Here is a 22,309-nt window from a genome sequence, read left to right as displayed (position 1 = left end):
ATATTAAAGATCACTGTTTGTTCTGTACATTGTATCAGTTTGAACAAATGTATAACATATAGCATCTTTAATATGATTCAAAGTAGTATTTCTTCTTCCCCTAAATCCTTTACTCTCCATAGTTTTGCCTTTTTCTCAGTGGTATACCCTTTCGTACTGTTTTTTTTTTCATGAAAATATATATTTAAAGGTCCTCAGTGTCTTCTCATGGTGCAAATACCTCATTATTTCTGGCAGTGAAACACATTGCACTATTTGGTGGCACCACAATTAATCTACTTATTCACCTACCAAAAGATACGTTGGTGGTTTTGTCATTATTTTTAAAAAAGCTTCTATATAAACGTTTGTGTGATTTTTTAAAAATTTTGTACTAAAGACGATGTACAGAGGGGTTATAATTACGTAAGTCATGTAATGAGTACATTTCTTTTTGAACAGTGTCGCCCCCTCCCTGATTTTCTTCCAGTTTTTCCCCTCCAAGTCCCATGTCCTCTCAAGTTCTATAGCTCATTTCCAACATAGTGTTTAGTATCACTGCTGAATTGGTTCACCTTCTGTCCCACCATTTGTGTGCTTTCCCTTCCTCTCCCCAAATCAGACCAACTTATATACAAGACAACTTATATACAAAATCAAAAACAGTGACAAAAGGGACAAAATAAAGGAAAGGAAAAAAAATGACCTCAAACAGTAAAATAAAAACCATTTGTTTCTATTTCTTGGAGTTCATTTTTATAAGCATCATTTTATATAATCATATGCACACATAGCTATTAAACCCCTGTGATCTTCTCCTAAGAATATCCTCCTTTGTTCTCACTGTGTGAATGATTGGAGTGCTTTTTGATTAATCATGTCCAAGTGTAATTATTTGTCTTTTACTATCCATTGGATTTAGTTGTAGATTTATAAGCACATTCTAATCCATCATGGATGGATTCTATGCTTCCATCAGAAAGAATGGTGTTGCCTCATTTGTAAGAAGATAGAAAGACTTGGAAAAAAATATACTAAGCAAAGTAAGCCCAACCCAAAGAATGCTTTTAAGTGTTCATAAGTTTTCAGCACCTTTGAGTAAGTATCAAGTATATATATATATATATATATATATATATATATATATATATATATATATATATATATTCCTTAGTAAAGACGTCATTCAAATTGCACTTGAACTGTAGAAGTTCTTGATCCATACCTCTAGCCAACTATGGTCTACGCTTAATTGATTTTTTTGTTTTCTTATTAAAAGTTTTTACAGCTTTAGATAACAGGCCTTTCTCAGATATAACTTTTGCAAATATTTTCTCCCAGACTGTGGCTTATCTTCTCTATCTCCTGACTTTAGCCTTACTATAGCAGACATTTTAAGTTTATCGAAGTTGAAATTATCAATAATTTATTTCACATGTTCTGACTTTGTTGTTATATCCAAATTTCAACATCAAACACAAGGTCTTCTGAGATTTTCAGTTTTTCTCTGTTTTTTACATTTAAGTTTATAATTCAGCCTGAGTTAATTTTTGTGAAAGTATGATACTTGTGTTATTTTTATAATTTTTGCACAAGTATGTCTAGTTGTCTACCACCATTTGTTGAATAGCTTATCTTATTGCCATAGCATTGGCTCTGTCCTTTTGTCAAATTTATTAGAGAATATTTATATGGAACAATTTCTGGCCTCTCTATTCTGTTCCACTGGCATATCTACTTTTTCACAAACACCACACTTTTTTGATGAGTTTGGCTTTATGGTAAGTCCTGAAGTCTGTTGATGCCGGTCTCTCAAGTTAGTTCTTTTAAACTATTGCATTGAATGTCTGGGATATTTTGTTTAGCCATATAAACTTTTTTTAAAATAAGTTTTTTATTGTGAAAATGCTGTACAGAGGGGTTACAATCACATGAGCAAGGTAATGAGTACATTCCCTATTGAGCATTGTTGCCTCCTCCTGTGTTTTTCCACTACCATCCCTTCCCTCCCATTTCCACAACTACACTACCCCCCCACCCCTCCCACCTCCACCCCGCACCCCTCCACCTAAATTGTAAAGTTCGTTTGTCGACATCGTGTCTTGTATATCTCATATAAACTTTTGAATAAGTTTTTGGTGTCTACATAAATTTCTGGGCTGTTTTCACTGTATTTGATGTCGGTGCCCTGCATCTTGTATACACATTTTTCTAATTTGGGGAGGGGAAGAGAAATAACAAAATGCTGAAATAAGGATACAGGTTGATCCATTGTAACAATGAGATGTACAAGACACTGTGTTGAAAACAAACTACAATTTGGGGGTGGGGAGGAGTTGGGGAGGTGGGGAGGGAAGGAATGGTAGGGAAAAAGCAAAGGAGGAGGTACCAATGCTCAATAAGAAATGTACTCATTACTCATGTAACTGTACAGTATTTCTACAATAAAAACATATAAAAATTATAATAGCTTATTTTTACTAGACACATATTAATTGTATATGCCTGGGGGGTACATACCATGGTAAACTGATAATACAGGAATAAAATGTGCAATGATCACAGCAATTATCTTTTCCCTTTTGGCAGACATTTACTATTTCTTTTCTTTATTTTGGGGGGGTCTGGTCGTAGGGCCTGAATTCTGGGCCTGGGCACTGTCCCTCAGCTCTTCAGCTCAAGGCTAGTGCTCTACCACCTGAGCCACAGCGCCACTTCCGGCTTTTTTTCTTTTTACTTATGTGGTGCTGGGGAATCGAACTCAGGGCCTCATGCATGCAAGGCAAGAGCTCTACCACTGAGCCACCTTTCCAGCCCCATCTTTGCATTGAGAAGCTTTGTATTCCTCAATTCAATCTGTTTATAAAATATGTAATGAATTATCATAAATATGTAATGAATTCTCATAAATTATTTTATAATATAGTAATGTAGAATAGAATTTATCCCTCTTGTGCAACTTTATTTTGCTACCTCTTTTCTAAACTCCCTCTATAATCCTTTCTCTCTATTACTCTTCTAGTGACACTACTTACTTCTAGGAAATCACCTTCTAATATATATTGGATTGCAATGGGTCTCTAGAGCAAGTTGTGAAGATCTGTCATCTTAACAATGTTGAGAGTTCCTATCTAAGAATACAGAATATCTCTTCATTTATTTAATTCTTTTTATTTAATTCAGAATTCCATAGTTTTTCTTGTGTTATTATTATACATATTTTCATTAGATTTATACCTAAGATTTTTGGATGGGTGATAATTTTAAGTGGCTTTATATTTTTAAGTTTTTGTTCCATCTATTCACTGTCCTGTATAGGAAAGTGATTAGCTTTTATATGTTAGATTTGTATCCTGTAACCTTTCTAAAATTTGCTTATCATTTTTCAGGAATTTTCTTTTAGAGACAACTTTAAATGATAATAATGCATAAATTAGGGTGTGTGTGTGTGTGTGTGTGTGTGTGTGTGTGTACTCAGATTTCTTCCTCTCTGTATAATTGGTGATTATTTCCATGTTGTTCTCTTGAACAATGTTCTAAATATTTTAAGTTGTACAATTCATAAAAATATTTGAGGCACTATATAAAAGAAAGAATAATATATTCTGAGTATTCTATCATTCAAATGTTAGCATGTCATGCATTTTTAAGTATCGGTATACCTTGTTGTCATATATATTGCATACACGTTTCTTTAACTAGCAGTACCTTTGGCACTCTATACCAAACCACTTCTTAATATTAATAACCCACTACTGAAGAACTGATTTGAGTGGCTGAAAAATATGGTTTGAATATTTCTGTTAAGTAGTTTCCACTTTACCTATTACGTAAACAACCCTATGAAAGCATCAACATTTAAATGTTTAAAATATTCTATTGCTTACCTTAGGATGGATTAATGGTATGTATTCAATATAATAAAAGAAAAAAGAAAAAGACACTCAAATCTATATAAGAATATTTTATTACATTTTTTTGTGTGCTGGGGTTTGAGCTCAGGGCCTAGAGGCCTGAGCTTTTTTGCTCAAGGCTAGTGTTGTAACACTTGACCTACAGCTCTACTTCCCAGATTTTTTTTCCTCCATCCTCTATGTCATTCTTTCTAAATAGGAATATTTTTTTTCATTCACTGCCCTCATTTTAAGGCAAGAAAGTCTTCCACATTGAGCTCTCTTTATAAAATTTATTTATTTATCTCATCCTGGTTCTTGAGGGCTATGGACTATCTTTACATATTTCACTCTTTTTTGGGGGGGGTCTTGTCGTGGGGCCTGAACTCTGGGCCTGGGCACTGTCCCTCAGCTCTTCAGCTCAAGGCTAGCACTCTACCACTTGAGCCACAGCGCCACTTCCAGCTTTTTTCTTTTTGCTTATGTGGTGCTGAGGAATCGAACCCAGGGCCTTATGCATGCAAGGCAAGCTCTCTCCCACTGAGCCACCTTCCCAACTCCAACATATTTCACTCTTTAGGATGCATGTTATCATAAAATTAGTTGCCCATTTACTTTTGTATATTTTTTGGAGGTACTAGGGTTAGAACTCAAGACCTTATGCTTCCTAGGCAAGTGCTCTTAATACTTGAGCTATGACTACTCTTGTAGTTCCTCTCATTTCTGCAATGACAGCTACACCTACCAATCAAGATTATTATGACAATAAAGAATAACATCTATTCACACACCCAGTATGCTAGATATATCTGAGGTTCTTATAAAAATATAAATTAACTCTGAATCAAATTAGTAAGTAAATATTTTGTAGACCTTTCAGAATAGTGCTATCCAGCAGAACTTTCTGTTTGATAGACATGATCTGCACTATCTAATATGGTATTCACCATCCATGTGAGTATTTAAAGTGTGGCCACTGCAACTGAAGACATTTTGAATTATATTTAATTAATTAATTTTGAATATTGGAATTTTAAAAATGGTTTTATTATTATTATAAAGGTGATGTATAGGTAAAGAGTACATTTCTTTTTGGACAATGTCTGTCACCTTTCCCACAGTTTTCCTTCTCGCTCTCATTTTTTCCCTCCTGTCACCACTCACAAGCTGTATAGTTCATTTTCAACATAGTGTCTAGTGAGTACCACTGCTGAATTTGTTTGCCCAATTATATTTAATTTACATATAACTATCTGTATGTGGCCACTAGCAACTGTGATCAACAAGCACAGTTCTAGAGAGAATATGCCCTTGATTTTGTTATCTAAACAATAAATACCTTGATACTAATGGAAATATCTGGGCATGTAAATACAGCATTAGACCATGAAAAATAAACAAAATGACTTTGACATTTAGAGGCTTATGTAAAAATGTTCAATCATGGCTCTTTATAGACAGATATATACTTTTTCTATCCATGTAAGGCTGACACTGAACTTAGTACTGGGCCACCTTGTTCTTGTTAGAACTATATTTCCCCAGCCATGGTAATTTTCTGTAAAAAATGAATAATTTATTGTGAGGTCAAACAAAATCTTTTTGTAAATTACCTTCCCCAAAATTAAATATAATGAACTAACTTTGGCATACTAAATAAAAAGTATCAAAAATTAAAAAAATACATAGTAGCAATCATAAGCCATTTGAACTAGGACCTTGCCTGAGGTTAGGATCTAACCTCAGCTAGGCATTCTCTTAACATACAACTGATAGGGAATATAATAAGAACTTAATTGCCAATAAAATGAATAGACAGTGGCTTAAAATTTTAATATGTGACAGCAGTATTTAATGTGTACATGTCTAAGTTAATTCTACAATTCAAATTTAGTAATATTGTTAATATTATTGCATTTATGAATGTTGGAAGGTATTGTTTTAGATTTCAGTTGTATAGTAATTACAAAGTGATTAATTTATATCTGTTATTAATAGAGGAATAAGAAAAATTAACCACCATATTTTATATAATACATAAAAATTATTGATTTGGATTTGGGGAATTTGTATTTGTAATTATGGTTTGCTTATATACTAATTTTTGATAATATATTTTCATTACTGATTCTATATCTGTTGACGAAACATTTGAAATTACAATACAAATTATTATTGAAAGGAAAAATGCACCTAATAATAATTTTTGAGGATAGTTTGAGCAGAAATAACAAAATTAAGAACAATGACACAACTGGGTATGGTAGCACATGTCTATATTCCAATCAACTCAAGAGGCTGAGAGAGGAGGACCATGAGTTTGAGTATAACCCAGGCAAAGTTTGTAGAAACTTGTATGAAAAAGAAAACTCAAACTGAAAGAGCTAGGGAAGTTACCCCAAGTGGTAGATCATTTGTTTGGCATGAACAGGGTTCTGGGTTCAATTGCCAATACAAAGATACGGTCTTCATTTGAGTGTTGTTTTCCTTAAAGTTATTGTCCTAATTAATGATCTGAATAGACAATTCCTACTGAATCTCACTCTCTGGTAGAAAGCTGACTATATGCCTGATGTGTCCGGTCATTTCTAAGGAGCATTCCAGAGACACATAGCAATGGCATGAATGCTAAGGAATGGAAACCAGAGGCTGTCAGCCAACTACATGATTTTTAGTGGCTTCATGTTTGAAAGAAGATCTGAGCTGATGAATCTTTTTTACAAAAATTTCTCAGAAATCACAAAGTGCTAAATCTAGGGAATTTATTGCAGGATTTATTTGAACTTATTAAAACTCCATTTTATTGTAGCTGGGAAGGTGGCTCAGTGGTAGAGCGCTTGCCTTGCATGCATGAGGCCCTGGATTCAATTCCTCAGCACCACATAAGCAGAAAAAAGCCAGAAGTGACACTGTGGCTCAAGTGGTAGAGCGCTAGTCTTGAGCTGAAGAGCTGAGGAACAGTGTCCAGGCTCAGAGTTAAGACCCATGACTGACAAAAACAAACAAACGAAAAAACAAAAACAAAAAAACTTCCATTTTACTTCATTTTCAGAATCACTATTGTCTCCTAATTCTTTGTTTTCATATCACCTAATAAAATATGTTACTTAAATAATCTTTATATTATAATTTGTGATTCTCTCAGAAGCAGACCCTGACATAAGGATTTGAGAGACAGAGTAGCTAATTTGAGAGATGAGCAGAAAAAAGTCAATAACAAGTACAATAGAGATGGTAGGATAATAAAAAAAAATTGGTAAAATTTCAATCTAGTTAAAAGTAGATAAATGAAACAGGATCTGATTGGAAAATTCTAGGACTTTAGAGTTACTCATGCCAGCAGGTAAGTAAATCTATTTATGTGCAGTTCCTGGCAGCCATGCTAAATGCTACTTAAAGGGTTGCTTGGAGGTTTGCATCAATGTTCTTGACACTTGATCATGGCCTGTGTGACAGGCAAAATGGTCTTCAGGGACTAGAGAGAGCCATCACTGATACTGACAATTGGAATATTAATTTATTGGACATAAAAGTCTCACAGACTTTCCTGCCTGGGTTGGTTTTGAACCAAGATCCTCAGATCTTAGTCTCCTGAGTAGCTAGGCCTAAGCTTTTTTACTCAAGGTAGTGAAGCTACAGCTAGCTCCAGAGCAGCTAGAATTATAGGCATGAGCCACCAATGCCCAGCATGTTTGGCATCTTGAGTGACCAAGTGACCATAATTTTAAATTTGCAAAGTCTCAGTTCTTTATCTTCAAAATGTAAATATTAGTGTAGTATTAAAGATACCATCACTGTAGAATAGTCGTAGTAATACATGGGTTATTTTAGATGCTACAATTATAAGGCTATGTTTCCTATTGATTTTAGTGACCACAGATAGTATGTATATATTATGCTTTTGAATTTATTTCCTATATATTTAAAATATATAAGAGCTTAAAAGCCCTGAAATTATTTCCAAAGAAGGAATTGATCTATGACAACCTTTCTATAGGAAATCTGTGCAAGTCACTTTCCTTTAAGACCATCAGTAATATTAATTTCCTCCAAGAAAATATACATCAAAAAGCCTAATACATATTCTATGAATCCACATACCCTATTTAGATTTCATAGAAAGTTACCAAGAAAGTAATTTCTGTTAATAAGGGAAATGTAAATGGATTATCTACCAATATTCTTGACTATTCACTGGGCACTGGTGGCTCATGTCTGTAATCCTAGCAACTCAGGAAGATGAGACCTATGGATTGTAGTTTGAAGCCAGCTTGGGCAGGAAATTATGTGAGACTCTTATTTCCAATGAACTACTCCCCTCACATACACATACAAAATGCCAAAAGTGAAGCTCTGGCTCAGGTGGTGAAGTGCTAGCCTTAAGCAAAAAAGAATCTCAAGGGCATGCCTGACCCTGAGTTCAAACCCCAAGACTGGTAACAAAAACCCCAATCAACAATAACAACAACAACAACTGTATAAAGTAGGACCCTCCTGCCCCGCCCTTCTTATTTTGTTGTTAGCTGTGGGGCTTGAAGTCAGGGCCTGGGCACTGTCCCTGAGCTCTTTTGCTCAAGGCTAGTGCTCTATCACTTTGAGCTATAGCTCCACTTTAGATTTTCTGGTGGTTAATTGGAGATAAGTGCCTCACAGACTTCCTTGCCAGGGCTGGTTTAGAACTGTGATTCACAGATCTCAGCTTCCTGAATAGTTAGGATTATAGGCATGCACAACAAGCATTTTGCTTAGAATCTCCTTTTGATGCTAATTATGAAATCTTTAATTTTGAAGCCACCACAAAGAAAGTATTGTAAATTCTAATGAGCAAAAAGCCTCTCTAAACTCTGAAACAAACGTCAGCTGTAAACAAATCAGATTAATTCAACTACACACAATTTTCATCTTTAAATGACTTAACAATGACATAAACATGACCACTAGGTAAACAGATATTAATAAGCAATAATAGAAGAAAGCTTCTTCCAAATATTAAAGGTATAAAACTATTACTTTAAATCTTAAATGATTTCTTTAATCATTACTTCATGCCAGGCACCGGTGATACTCAACTACTCAAGGAAACTGAGATCTGAGGATTGTGGTTCAATAGAGCTTGAACTCATGCCCTGGATGCTGTCTCTTTTCTTTTTCACTCAAGGATGATGCTCTACCACCTGAGGTACAGTTCCACTTTCAGCTTTTTGGTTGTTAACTGGAGATACGCATCTCATGGACATTTCTGCCTGGGCTGGCTTCAAACCAGAATCTTCATATTATCAGCCTCCTGAGTAGCTAGAATTAAAGGCATGAGTCACTGGCATTTGGCTTGTATTGTTATTTCATTTTTAAATTTTCCATTATATGCTTGTGGTGTGCAACATGATCTTTCAATATAACTAATTTAGTATGTAAGGAATCTAGTACATATAGTATTTACTGTAGCACATATAATATATATAGCAACATATATAGTAATTACAAAATAATATATTGCATAGAGAGAGATTACTAGAGTAAAGCAAATTAACATACCTATCATCTCCATGTAATTATTTTCTCTTTTTTTGTCTTAAGAGAACCTAAAAGTGATACTTATTTAAAAGCAAACCACAGGGGCTAGGAAGGTGGCTCAGTGGTAGAGTGCTGGCATTGCATGCATGAGGCCCTGGGTTTGATTCTTCAGTACCACCTAAGCAGAAAATGTCGGAAGTGGTGTTATGGCTCAAGTGGTAGAGCACTAGCCTTGAGCTGAAGAGCTGAGTTACAGTGCCCGGGCCCAGAGTTCAGGCCCCACGACCGACCGATCGACGGACACACACACACACACACACACACACACACACACACACACACACACACACACACACACACACACACACACACACACACACACACACACACACACACACACACACACACACACACACACACACACACACACACAGCAAACAACAGAACAATAATATAATAATATTAGGTATTAACTTTAGCTTCTGTTATGTATTAGATCTCTAGACTTTATTCACTATTACACAATGCTACTATTCTCAAAAGAGTCATGTATAAGTCACTGTTAAGTAATTTGAATATGAAAATCCTCTGGGGATGAGAATTAATCCATGTTGACTGACACCAGCCTATTTCTCCCATACCTCACCCCACCAGAGTCCCTGTTAGCCATTGTTTTACTATCTCTATACAGTCCACCTAACAGGGCATATTTATTTAAATTCATTCAGAAATTTAAAACAGAAAATTGAAATAAAACCATTCAGAATTGTTGTCTGATATCAATCTTCGGTTGAAGAAGAATAGATTTTGTAGTATATGGTAAGAGTTTTTTCTTCCAAGATTTCCTGTATCTGCTCACTGATGCTTTAAAATGTAATTTAACACTAAATGTTTAGCATTTATATCTTACAGTGTAGAGAGGAGTATTCTACTTGTGCTTTACATATATTGACTAATTTCATCTTCAAATGACCTAGTGAATATATATTGTTACTATCCCCCTTTTACATATTGGGAAACACATGCATTAAGAGAGTAAAGTAACTTGCCCATGGTTTCAATGAAGATACAAGCATAAAGATGAGAAACAACAATAGCAAAAGAATAATACTGCTAACTAATATTTACTAAATTCAACATAAAATAATACATTTAATTCTCATCTTATTGCTATAAAACTGACCTTATTTACTTTTCATTTCCAGAAAACCAGTAACAAGATTTAGTGAAATAAATAAATGTTCTTGTGTTCCCACAGCTAGTTAAGCAGCAGAAGCAGGATTCAAATGCGTATCCTTCTGGGGTTCTTCTGAATGATAGATGGTATTCTTTCAATTATGGGGCATTATTTGTCAGAAAATAATACCAAAAATAATGACAAACTGATATAATTTACTTTCCAGCTCTTTCATATGAGGAATTTGAGTGAAATGAGTAAAAAGGAAGATAGCTCACAAAATTATGAACATTTGCTTTTAGTTATTATAAAACATTCCACATTTTCTATTGATATGAATTCTTCCTAACATGACACATATTTGGGTAAGAAATGGTTTTCAAAATAGGATAAACTCTAAGCTTTTAAATTTATTTTTCTGCTTGATTATTTTAGATGTTTCTTTTCTTCCTTTACCCACTGCTTCAAAATTTTTAGTATGAGAACCAGATGCTTTTGGCTCACATTTGAAATCCTAACTACTTGGGAAGCTGAGAATGGAAGGATCGAAGTTCAAGGTCAATAGAGCAGAAAAGTCTGCAGGACCTCTTCTCTACCTGTATCTGGGCACAGTGGCACAAACCTGTCATTGGGATGCTGAGATTGGGATGCTAACCCAGGCAGAAAAGGCTGGGATATTTCATCTCCATGAAGTGAAGATGGAAATGATGGCATATGTCTGTGATATGAGCAACGAAAGAAATCATAATGTAAGATGATCACTGCTTAAGCATGCACCTGAATGAAAAGTTAGATCTTATCTCAAAAACAACCAGTAAAAACAGCTGGAGGCATGGGTTCAGTGGTAGAGCCCCAGTCTAGGAAGCATGAAACTCTAAGTTTAAATCTACTACTTACCTCTCACAAACAGTAAAACTTTTGGTATACACTTTCAGTTTCAATGTTACTGTCATTGATAGTAATCTTGAAATAGAAATCAATGGACATATGCTGTAGTCCCTGATCACTATTGACTTGTAACTACATTATATCAAGTCATTCAAGTAAAACAAATATTATTTGGGCCAGTATATTATCCATGCTATAATATTTATTTGAAGTACAAAATAACTGATAGAGGTTTTTACTTTTCCTTTAATTAACAACATGTATGCTGTCATTAAAAGAGTAAGACTAATTTCCATCTATTTACTCAGTATCAGGCAAGCATTGATTATTATATACTTTTAATATTGTAGGTTAATACTTTTAAGAGTTCTGATTTCAAGATGCCATATATATAGAAAAATAATGAATGGTTTTATTCTATAAAATCCATATATGTCTATATATTATCAAGTAAAAAAGCATACTTTGAACAGGTATAACATTTAGTGGTACAGCAGGCGCGAGTTGCAAACCTATATCAGATAAAATATCCTTCAAATTAACACTGGTCAAAAGAGACAAGGGCATTACATATGAATAAAGGTAATGTTTTTACAGGAGGATATAACAATACTAAATATCTATACACCAAACACTGGAGCACCCACTTTCATCAAACAAACACTACGTAATCTAAAAACACACATAGACCCCAACACAGTGACTGCTGGTGACTGTGTGTGTGTGTGTGTGTGTGTGTGTGTGTGTGTGTGTGTGTGTGTGTGTGTGTGTGTGTGTGTGTGTGTGTGTGTGTGTGTGTGTGTGTGTGTGTGTGTGTGTGTGTGTGTGTGTGTGTGTGTGTGTGTGTGTGTGTGTGTGTGAAAATACCATACAGAGGGGTTACAATTACATGGGCAAGGTAATCAGTACATGTCTTATCAAGCATTGTTTCCCCTTCCCAGCCCTTCCCATCTCCCCATCCCCCTCATGCCCCCCCCATTCCCCCTTACCCTGGCCAAAGTTGTAAAGTTCGTTTTTCGACATAATGTCTTGTACATCTCATTGTTGCAATGGGTCCATCTATATCCCTATTTAAACAATTTGTTTTTTTCCTTCCCCTCCACAAAGTATACCAACATCAAATATAGTGAAAGCAGGGGTTATACCGTGGGGGAGGGACATACAAAGCAACAAAGAAATCATCTTATAAATATGTTAGAAACAATCGCAAGAAAGAAAAAAAAAATTGCATCCTTATCTTGGGGTTCATTTCACCTAACATCAACTTACCTGACCATTTCTACCTGACTCAGACATATACTAGTTATTGAAAATAAGGGAAAACATGGGATCTATGTTTCTTTAGGCCTGGCTTACATATACCACTATCGCCTCTGGACAGATCTACATGGCAAAAACTCAACAGAGAAAACTGAAAACTAAACAATTGCATAGACCAACTAGACTTAACAGACATCTACAGGGTATTCTACCCAGCAACACCAGAATTTACATTCTTCTTGGCAGCACATGGATCATTCTCTAAAATAGATCACATTTTAGGGCACAAAGCAAGTCTATACAAAGTCAGAAATATTGAAATTATTCCATGCATTATCTTACACCACTATGGAATAAAATTAGAGCTCAACACCAAAAGCCACAATAGAAAACTGCAACACATGGAGACTCAACAACACATTCTTTTTTTATTTTTTTGGTTGGCCATGGGGCTTGAACTCTGGGCCTGGGCGCTGTCCTTCAGCTCTTCAGCTCAAGGCAAGCACTCTACCACTTGAGCTACAGCGCCACTTCCAGTTTTCTGGTGGTTTATTGGAGATAGGAGTCTCACGGTCTCTCCTGCACGGGCTGGCTTTGAACCACGATCCTCAGATCTCAGCCTCCTGAGTAGCTAGGATTACAGGCGTGAGCCACCAGCGCCTGGCTCAACAACACATTCTTGACACCAATGGGTAATGGAAGAGATCCGATCGGAAATTCAAACATTTATGATATTTAACAAAATAGACTTCTTTCGTGTGTATGACAGTCCTGGACACTGACCCTGAGTTTTTGTCCTCAAGGCTAGCACAGTAACACTGAACTACAGCTTTACTTACGTTTTTTTGGTGGTTAATGAAGATAAGAGTCTCATGGATTTTCGTGCCTGGGCTGGTTTTGAACCATGATCTTCAAATCTCAGATTTCTGAGTACCTAGGAATACAGGTATGAGTCACCTGTGCCAAGTCCCTAATTGACTTCTTAATAAATAGTTCACAATAGCCCTATAGGTAAGTACATATGACCACATAATATGATGCTAATAAAAATGATCTCCCTGATATGAAAGCAAGAGGTTTTCTTGGGTGGTTGTTTTGTTTTTCTTTATTTCATTTTTTAGTGTACTATTTGCAGTTATTTCTTTTGTATTTCATTTTTTTTTTGTTTTCTGGTTTATTCCCTGTGGTCACTGTTTTTGATTTAGGTACCTGTTGTCTTGTATATAAGTTTATCTGACTTGGGGAAGGGACTTGGGGAAGGAAGGAGAATCACAGAACTGGTAGGACAAAGGGTGAACCAATGCAACAGCAATGTTCACTAAAAACTATGTTGGAAATGAACTTTACAACTTGGGGGGACAGGGGAGCTGGGGGGGGGAAATGGGAGAAAACAATGTAGGCGGTAACACTGCAATATACTCATTACCTTACTTATGTAACGGTAACCCCTCTGTACATCACCTTAAAAAATTAGTTAACAAATCTGTTCTTTCTTATATGACAGACTTTGGGAATGCTAATTGACTTAGAGTACTCATGACAGAAATATTTATTTCATTAAAAACATATGGAAAGCCAGGTGTTGGTGGCTCACACTTGTAATCCTAGTTATTCAGGAGGCTAAGATCTGAGGATCATGATTCAAAGCTATCCTAGCAGGAAAGTCTGTGAGAAGCTTATTTCCAATTAATCAACAAAAAAAGCAGAAGTGGAGCTGTGGCTCCAGTGGTAAAGCAGTAGTCTTGAGCAAAAAACCACAGGGACAGTGTCTATACCCTGAGTTCAAGCCCTAGGATTGGCATATACAAAAAATATTTATGTAGAAGGGCGTTGGGGTAGAATACAGTCATAAAATTCAATGCATATCCAACAAAATTTAATTGATGGGAGGGGTAAGGTTAGAAGGAATAAGGAATAATAAAAGGAATAACATAAATAGAGATGTACTGTTATTTATATACTGATTTGTTGAATGGTAACTCCTTTGTATATCTACTTAGAGATAATAAAGAAAATATTTATGTGCCAGGCACTACTGGCTCATACTTGTAATCCCAGATACTTAGAATTCTGAGAATTCTCAGATTTGAGAATCGTCGTTCAAAGCTAGCCCAGGCAGAAATGATCATGAGAGTCTTTTATCCCATTAACCATCAAAAAGCCATAAGTGGAGGAGTGGCTCAAGTGGTACAGTGCCAGCCTTGAGCAAAAGGCCCAGCAAGAGTGTAAGCCCCAGTACCCAGCTACTTGCCAGGTAGAAACTGGAAGGATTACTTTTCTAGCCCAGCTCAGTAAATATATAGCAGCAAGATCCCCTATCTCAAACAATAACTGGGCATAGTTACACATGTCTGTCATCCCAGCAAAGCAGATAGGATAAATATGAGGATCTAGCAATAGGCCTACCTGGGCATAAAGGTATCCCAAATAGTGCTATCCCAAATAGCACTATCCCAAATAGCATGAAGGGCTGGATTGTGGCACAAAGACAGACTAACAATTGATAGGCTCTCAGTTCAACCACTATAACTACCAATAAATATAGATATTCATAACAAAACTGCTTAAAATATCAAACAATTTGAGAAACTAGAGAATGAATATCATAAAACACAAAGAAGTAGAGGTGTAGATAGGAAGATAAATGCAAAATTGATGAATTATAGAATTGTGAAGTCAAGTAGTGAAAGCCAGTTCTTTGAAGGGTTTTATAAGTATTATTAATTACAAATGAGAAGAAGCTGAAATAGATGATATAAAGCAAATGAAACTATGTATATCTTAAAGGAAAAAAGGATTTAATACCACTAAGAGTATTACCAACATGTCAAGATAATAAATGGTGGACAGGAAAAGATTTTATCTAAAGGTAATTGGTTTTATTATTTAATTTTTCTGTACTACTGCAAATATCTGAGAAGTTTTACAGTAAGAAAATTTTATATCACATCTTTAAATATAAAATCCAAAACAATATGGAGAACTTTTAGCAAAGAAACAACAATGTTCAAATGTATAGTAGAAAATGAAGGTCTAGTCCAAAAACAAAACACCATGTAAATATCCTATGGACATCCACCCAAGAATGGAGGCCCATTACATCATATTTGAAGACAAAAAAATGTGCTACCTCATATAACTCTTGAAAAATATAAAAAGAAAATGGTAACTATTAACCATTTTAATAGGTGATCATTCCTAGTATAAGAACAGATGAGTATACACTAATAAAATATTAGTCAGGATATCTTATACATATACATATCCAAAATGAATGAAAAGTAGGTGCCTCCTGGGAAACAGGGTCAGTATCACATTATAAATGTGCTTAGTGAAACTGCCATGGGAGTCATGGAGGGTTCTCAAAACATTAAAAATAGAACTGCTCTATGATGCAGTGATTCCACTCATAGGCATTTATCTGAACGATAACAATTTAATGATGGAACCTAAATACTCAATATTCACTATAAGTTATAAAAAATGTCCAGATGTTCCATATGGATGAATGGATCAAGAGAATATGGTATATATACACAATAGAATTTTATTCATCCATTGGGAAGAATGAAATCATGTCATCTGCAGAGAAATAAATAGATTTGGGGACAAATCATATAAAGTGGAGTAAACCAGTTAAGAAAGACAAAGTACATTTTTATCTCATATATGGATCTTAATCTGAAAACAAAAACATTTATGTAAACACATACAGGGTCATGTGCATATGTAATCAATAAAACTGACTAAAATCATTTATTCTAATTTTGATCCTTTTTTCTTTCTTTCTTTTTGATTATGAGAATACTGTACAGAGGAGTTACAATTACATGAGCAAGACAACGAGTACATTTCTTATCAAGCATTGTTGCCTCTTCTTTGTTTCCCCTTCCCATCCCTTCCCATCCTCCCCTCCTCACCCGATGCTCCCCCCACCCCCCACCAAAGTTCAAGATAAGTATTCAAATATTTTTTTTGTTTTTTTTTCCTTTCATGCAATTGTTCTAACATATTTATAAGATGATTTCTTTGTTGCTTTGTATGTTCCTCCCCCACGTATAACCCATGCTTTCACTGTATTTGATGTTGGTATAATTTGTGGCGGGGAGGGGAAAAAAACAAACTGTTTAGCTAGGGATACAGGTGGACCCATTGCAACAATGACATGTACAAGTCGTTATGCCAAAAAAACGAACTTTACAACTTTTCTTTTTTTTTAAAGAAAGAAAAATTGATTCTTTGATCCTTGTATAGCCTTTATAAATGTATAATAGCATCTTGCTTTATGTTAAAGCATAGGAGCTTAGAAAGGTAAGACTTACTGACCAGGATCATTAGTGTGTTAGAGGAAAAGCCAGAACTGTTCATCTGGGTCTGTTCATCCTCTAACACTTATTATTAGATAGTTTTCATTCTGATTATGTACATATAAAATGTCTCAACTCATTTCTATGCACTTAGAAATATTTTTTGAAAAAAACAAAACAAATTAACACAGCTGGGTACCAGTGGCCTGTAATCCCAGCTACTAAGGAGTTTGAGATCTGAGGATTGCTGTTCAAAAGCCAGCCTGGGCAGGAAAGTCCTTGAGCCACATCAATTAACCACCCAAAAGCTGGAAATGGAACTATGGCTCAAAGTAATAAAGCAATAGTCGTGAACACAAAAGCTCAGAGACAACATTCAGGCCCTGAGTTCAAGCCCCAGGACCCTCGAACACACACAAAAACCTGATGAAAGTTGTAGTATATACAGGCATGAGATCTCGTGGTGTATCCCCTTATGAAAAATTGATAGTTTAACAAATAAGTATCAGGAAGCTACAATAGGTCTTGACTGGGAGCAGGGTGTGGAGGGTGGAAGCTAATGCTCTTGGGGATTAAGTTAGATGAATGGAAAGGGGAATAGATGGCAAAAACAGTCAAAAGACTCAATGTATACGATGAAAATGAAACTATAAAACTTGATGGGACTAATAGGGGAAAAGATCAGATGGGAAGCAGGGAGAATAATGTTTGAGAATGGAAAGGGCATGTGTAGGGGGCTGAATATGGCAAAAGTACTTAGTATACATCTATTAAAATAGAATAATGAAACCTGTTAATTTTTTCTGTGCTGGTCCAGGGGTTAGAACTCAAGGCCTGGGCCCTTTCCCTTAGTTTTTGTGCTCAAAAACTAGCATATTACCACTTGAGTACATTTTCACTTCCAGCTTTTGGATCCTTAAATGGATACTTGTTGCCTGGGCTGGGTTTGAACCATGATCTTTTGATATCAGCTATTTGAATAGATAGGAATGCCGATATAAGCCACCAGCAAACAGTATAAAACATTTTTTTTAATTTTTGGAAAACTTTATCCTATTTTCTGATATCACTGTGATATAACTCACATCCCATTTTGAGGAGTTCAATTAGATTGTTAGGTTATATAACATTTTAATGCTATGTGTTTCAAATGTATTTTTCTCAATGACCCACAGGTCTAAAATGAGAATTACTCATTTTGTCTGATTTTTATAAACTATTAGAATTAGCTCCCCTAAATTTTTGCTGTAGAAATGAAGATGATTTACAGAATATCTCATTTTAAATTTATAATTTTTTAAAAGAAGAGAAGGAAAAGTGAAAGACAAACAAAAAGGCTGAATTAGAACTATAATATGCATACACATTTAGAAATATAAACATGACCACATTTGTATAACTAATATAAACAATGAAAATTTACATAAGAAAGAAAAAGGATCTTTTAATAGAGACATTGACATTCCCTTATTTACCATGGATCATTCACATTAGCCAATTTAGGGAATCAGTCCAGGTTATTACCAGTAGATGAATTAGTGAAGACAAGTATACTTAATAGAGTTTACTCAGCCATAAAGAAATATGAAATTGTATCATTTACAAAAAAGTAGATGTGAGATCATAAATTAAGTGAAACAATGGAGACTTGGACAAACACCACAAGCTTACTCTCATGTGGAATTTAGAAAGGAAAAAGGAATCTGAGTCTAGAAGAAACACTGTTATGGATGTAGAAGGTGGTATAGGAGAAAGCAAGACAAGAAAATAAAAGGGGTGAATATAATCATGTTACATGCAAGTATGAAAATATCATAATGAAACCCAAACATATGAAAAATGCTTACAAGGGTGTAATTGGTGCATAAAATTATATACTTATTCTGTAAGACCAGTAAATGAAAATAAGGAAAGGAGCCTGTACAAACAAAATCAGTAACTAATGAAAATATAACTTTAATGAAGCAAAAAGATCCAAAATATACCTATGGGGAAAAAATCCAATTGCAAAAGTTCCTTCTGGAAATGACCATAATACCTAATCTCAAACAGAGTTGCATATAGATTTAAGTATCCATAATTGACACATTTTAGAAACTTCCTATTTTTTACATGGCCATAAAGGTGACACTTAAACTAAGAACTCTGTATGTCACAACTAAAACCAACCACAGGGAAAAATAAACAAGTAAAAAAAAAGCAATATTAATGATAACATAAAGAAAGGGCCTTGTATGCTGGCTTATCTATAATCCCAACTCCTCAGCTACTCAGGAGGAAGAAATGAAGAACATTCTGTTTAGAGGCCAGTCCCATACAAACATTAGTAATACCACATGTCAAAAAATTACCTGAGGGGGCTGGGAAGGTGGCTCAGTGGTAGAGTGCTTGCCTTGCATGCATGAGGCCCTGGGTTTGATTCCTCAGCACCACATAAACAGAAAAAGCTGGAAGTGGCACTGTGGCTCAAATGGTAGAGCACTCGCCTTCAGCTGAAGAGCTGAGGGACAGCGCCCAGGCCCAGAGTTCAAGCCCCACAACCAAAAAAGAAAAAAAAAAACTGGATAGGGTGCCACACAATTGTGCCCCTAGCTCTGGAGGAAGTATTAACAAGAGAGTCCTAGTCTAAGTTGGACTCAAGGGGAATCCTGAGTGAAGAATTTGTAGCATTAAAACCTTAGAGCTAAGAAGTTGCCCTTGATGACAGCCCTTGGATACCTGGTTACTAGTAACAACATGTGACATAATTCCTTTTATGATGTTATCAAGGAGTGAGAGACTTGCAAAGCAGTGTCTGGGTCAGGTAAGCAGGGTGATTTCTGGGATAATTCAGACCTGTAAGTACTCAGAAAACTAATGGAAATACACATCAAATAATGTGGGCATATCAGGCTATTTGATCCTCTCAGCCACGTAAGATGGAGGATAGGCAGAGTCAGAGCAGAGGACCGTCTTTGACTCCTGGTAGTGTTAAAGGATCATTTGGTAATGACTATGAGAGCAAAAATATCAGGACAAAAAAAAGACAGAGGATTTAATTCATACTAGACATAGAAGCAAGCATAAAGGGGAATGTTTACCACAAACTGAAGGGATGGCAAATACTCAGGGCCTTCTTTGGTTTCAGTCTTTGAAGAATATGGGAAGGTTTCTCAAGCTGAGGCTTGGAATGAGATAGTCTGAATGTATAATCATGTTCAAATGATAGGGATGAAGATCAAAGACCTACGTGCCACTGTATTGTCTGTGTAAAGTCTGATGATCCTCTCAAAATGCCTAGATGAAACATCTGCTGCTAACACTCAGCACCAAGTACATCTAGGGGTGACAAGAAAGATCCTCCTTTTTCCCCTTCTCATGGGCCCCAGGGAGGTCTGTGATGTCAACTTCAGTGCAACAGAGGACATGACTGTCACCAGGGCATGCACAAGGCGGGGTTTGCTGCTCAGAGATAGCAGGCTCAGGCTTACTGTAACTTCTTCCCTAGCTCTCAGAAAGGATGTGGTAGTCAAGACATCAGAAACTCCACAGAACCTTCTGGAGATCCTTCCTGTAATACTGCGAAGATAGCCATGACCAACACTCCACGCTGAAGGTTCACTCGCTGTATCAACATCTATCTTTCTGAGTGGCTCCGTTAACCATCTGTCCCTCACTACAGCTGTCATGTCTCTAGAGGAGAATAACCTTCGCATTGAGGAAGAACATCAAGAGACCCTGCAAACCTCCTCTGACCACAGTGTAGCACAGGCAATTGAAGCAACAGAAGAAGAACCTCCCAGCCCTTGCTCTGTGGCTCCAGAGGAAGATCTCCAGAATTCATCTGTTCCTGAGCCAAGTAACATCCCCCAAGAGCCTTATACTATTCCAAGCCCCAGCAGAAGTGTTGTAGAGTTCCTTAGCAGCAGATCTAATAAGCGTAAAAGGAGCCAACAAGACAAGGAGGGTCCAAGTACCTCAACAGCCACAGCCTGCACTGATTTTTTAGATGACAAGGTAGATTTAATGGAACATTATATTCTCTACAGGTTTGAAAGGCAACTGCCTATTTTCAAGGAAGACCTGATAAGATTTGTTGATGCTATGGATGAAGAAGAATTTGCTGAGATCCTACAGAGAACTTCTGAAAATATCGAGATTTTCTTTGGGGTTACTGTGCAAGAAGTAGATACAGACAATATCCAGTATGAACTAGTGAGCAAGCTAAAACTCCCCAATAATGGAAGGATCCATGCAGGTAACGGTTTACCCAAGACTGGCTTTGTGATGACAATACTAGGTGTAATTTTCATGATGGGTAACCATGTGACTGAGGAAGATCTTTGGAAATTTTTAAAACAAATGCATGTACGCCCAGGAAAGAGACACTATGTGTTTGGGGAGCCCCACAAGCTTGTTAGCGAAGATTTGGTGACCTTACAGTACCTGGAGTATCGACAAATACCTGACAGGGATCCTCCGTGCTATGAATTTTTGTGGGGACCAAAGGCTTATAGGGAAACTAACAAAATGGAAGTGCTAGAATTTTTAGCCAAAGTTAGTAAAAATGATCCTAGAAAATTTTCAACTCATTATGAAGAAGCTTTAAAAGACATAGAAGAGAGAGCCAAAGCAAATAAGAAAAGCCAGGACGAAGAGTGATGCTATGGACAACTTTGTTATTTGACCATGTCCAGCAGCCTCTCTGCAACTCCTATTGTCTTAAGTGTTTTCTCTAGATGATAACATGTAGCATCATTAAAAAGGTATTCTTGAAAATGCCTAACACCTCACAATAATAGTTAGGATCATGCAATAATACAAATAAACTTAAAAACTCTTAAATCTTAGTTTTGATTATTTCTTTCTGTTAATTCTAAAGTATTGTGAAAATATGTGTACTTTGTATAGCTTTGATTATGAAAAAGGAGAAAAGTAAATCTTTGTAATTTAAAGATTATATCACTAATTATTATATCTTTACAATTTGAAGACTTGCTAATTGAGCCCCATTCTCCCAGACATCATATAAGAACCTCATCTTTGTAAGGATCAAATTCTGGAGATGATAGATACATTTCCAAATTCTTCCCATAGATTTTTTTGAAAAAATTATTGTGAAGTTGCTGTACAGAGGGGTTACAGTCACGTAAGTTAGGTACATTTCTTTTTGAACAGTGTCACCTCCTCGTTTTTTTCCCCAGATTTTTCCCTCCTTCATACCCTCCCACCAAATTGTACAGTTCCATTTCCAACATGGTGTCTAGTGAGTATCACTACCAAATTAATTCATTTTGTCCTACCATTTCTGTGCT

General features: G+C 35.9%; 1 protein-coding gene across 2 annotated transcripts; it reads left to right on the top strand.

Moving 5' to 3' along the window:
* The first annotated feature begins 19,786 nt into the window (after window positions 1-19,786).
* On the top strand, window positions 19,787-21,782 carry LOC138839700 (melanoma-associated antigen B5-like). Of its 2 annotated transcripts, none has more exons than XM_070039276.1 (2): window positions 19,787-19,818; window positions 20,503-21,782. In XM_070039276.1, exon 2 carries the CDS (start codon window positions 20,682-20,684, stop codon window positions 21,654-21,656), a length of 975 nt encoding a protein of 324 aa, XP_069895377.1. In that variant the 5' UTR covers window positions 19,787-19,818; window positions 20,503-20,681; the 3' UTR covers window positions 21,657-21,782. The 2 variants fall into 2 exon arrangements, with proteins under 2 accessions (XP_069895377.1, XP_069895378.1); XM_070039277.1 differs by lacking the exon at window positions 19,787-19,818 and adding an exon at window positions 19,828-19,852.
* The last annotated feature ends 527 nt before the right edge of the window (window positions 21,783-22,309 follow it).

Source organism: Dipodomys merriami, unplaced genomic scaffold (genome assembly GCF_024711535.1).
Source record: "Dipodomys merriami isolate MVZ:Mamm:240054 unplaced genomic scaffold, mDipMer1.0.p SCAF_3, whole genome shotgun sequence".
NCBI lineage: Eukaryota > Metazoa > Chordata > Mammalia > Rodentia > Heteromyidae > Dipodomys > Dipodomys merriami.
This window is presented reverse-complemented; position numbering and strand designations above follow the sequence as displayed.

Excerpts from the sequence above, each read along its gene's own strand:
- LOC138839700 (XM_070039276.1), top strand. The coding sequence starts at position 20,682 with ATGTCTCTAGAGGAGAATAACCTTCGCATTGAGGAAGAACATCAAGAG.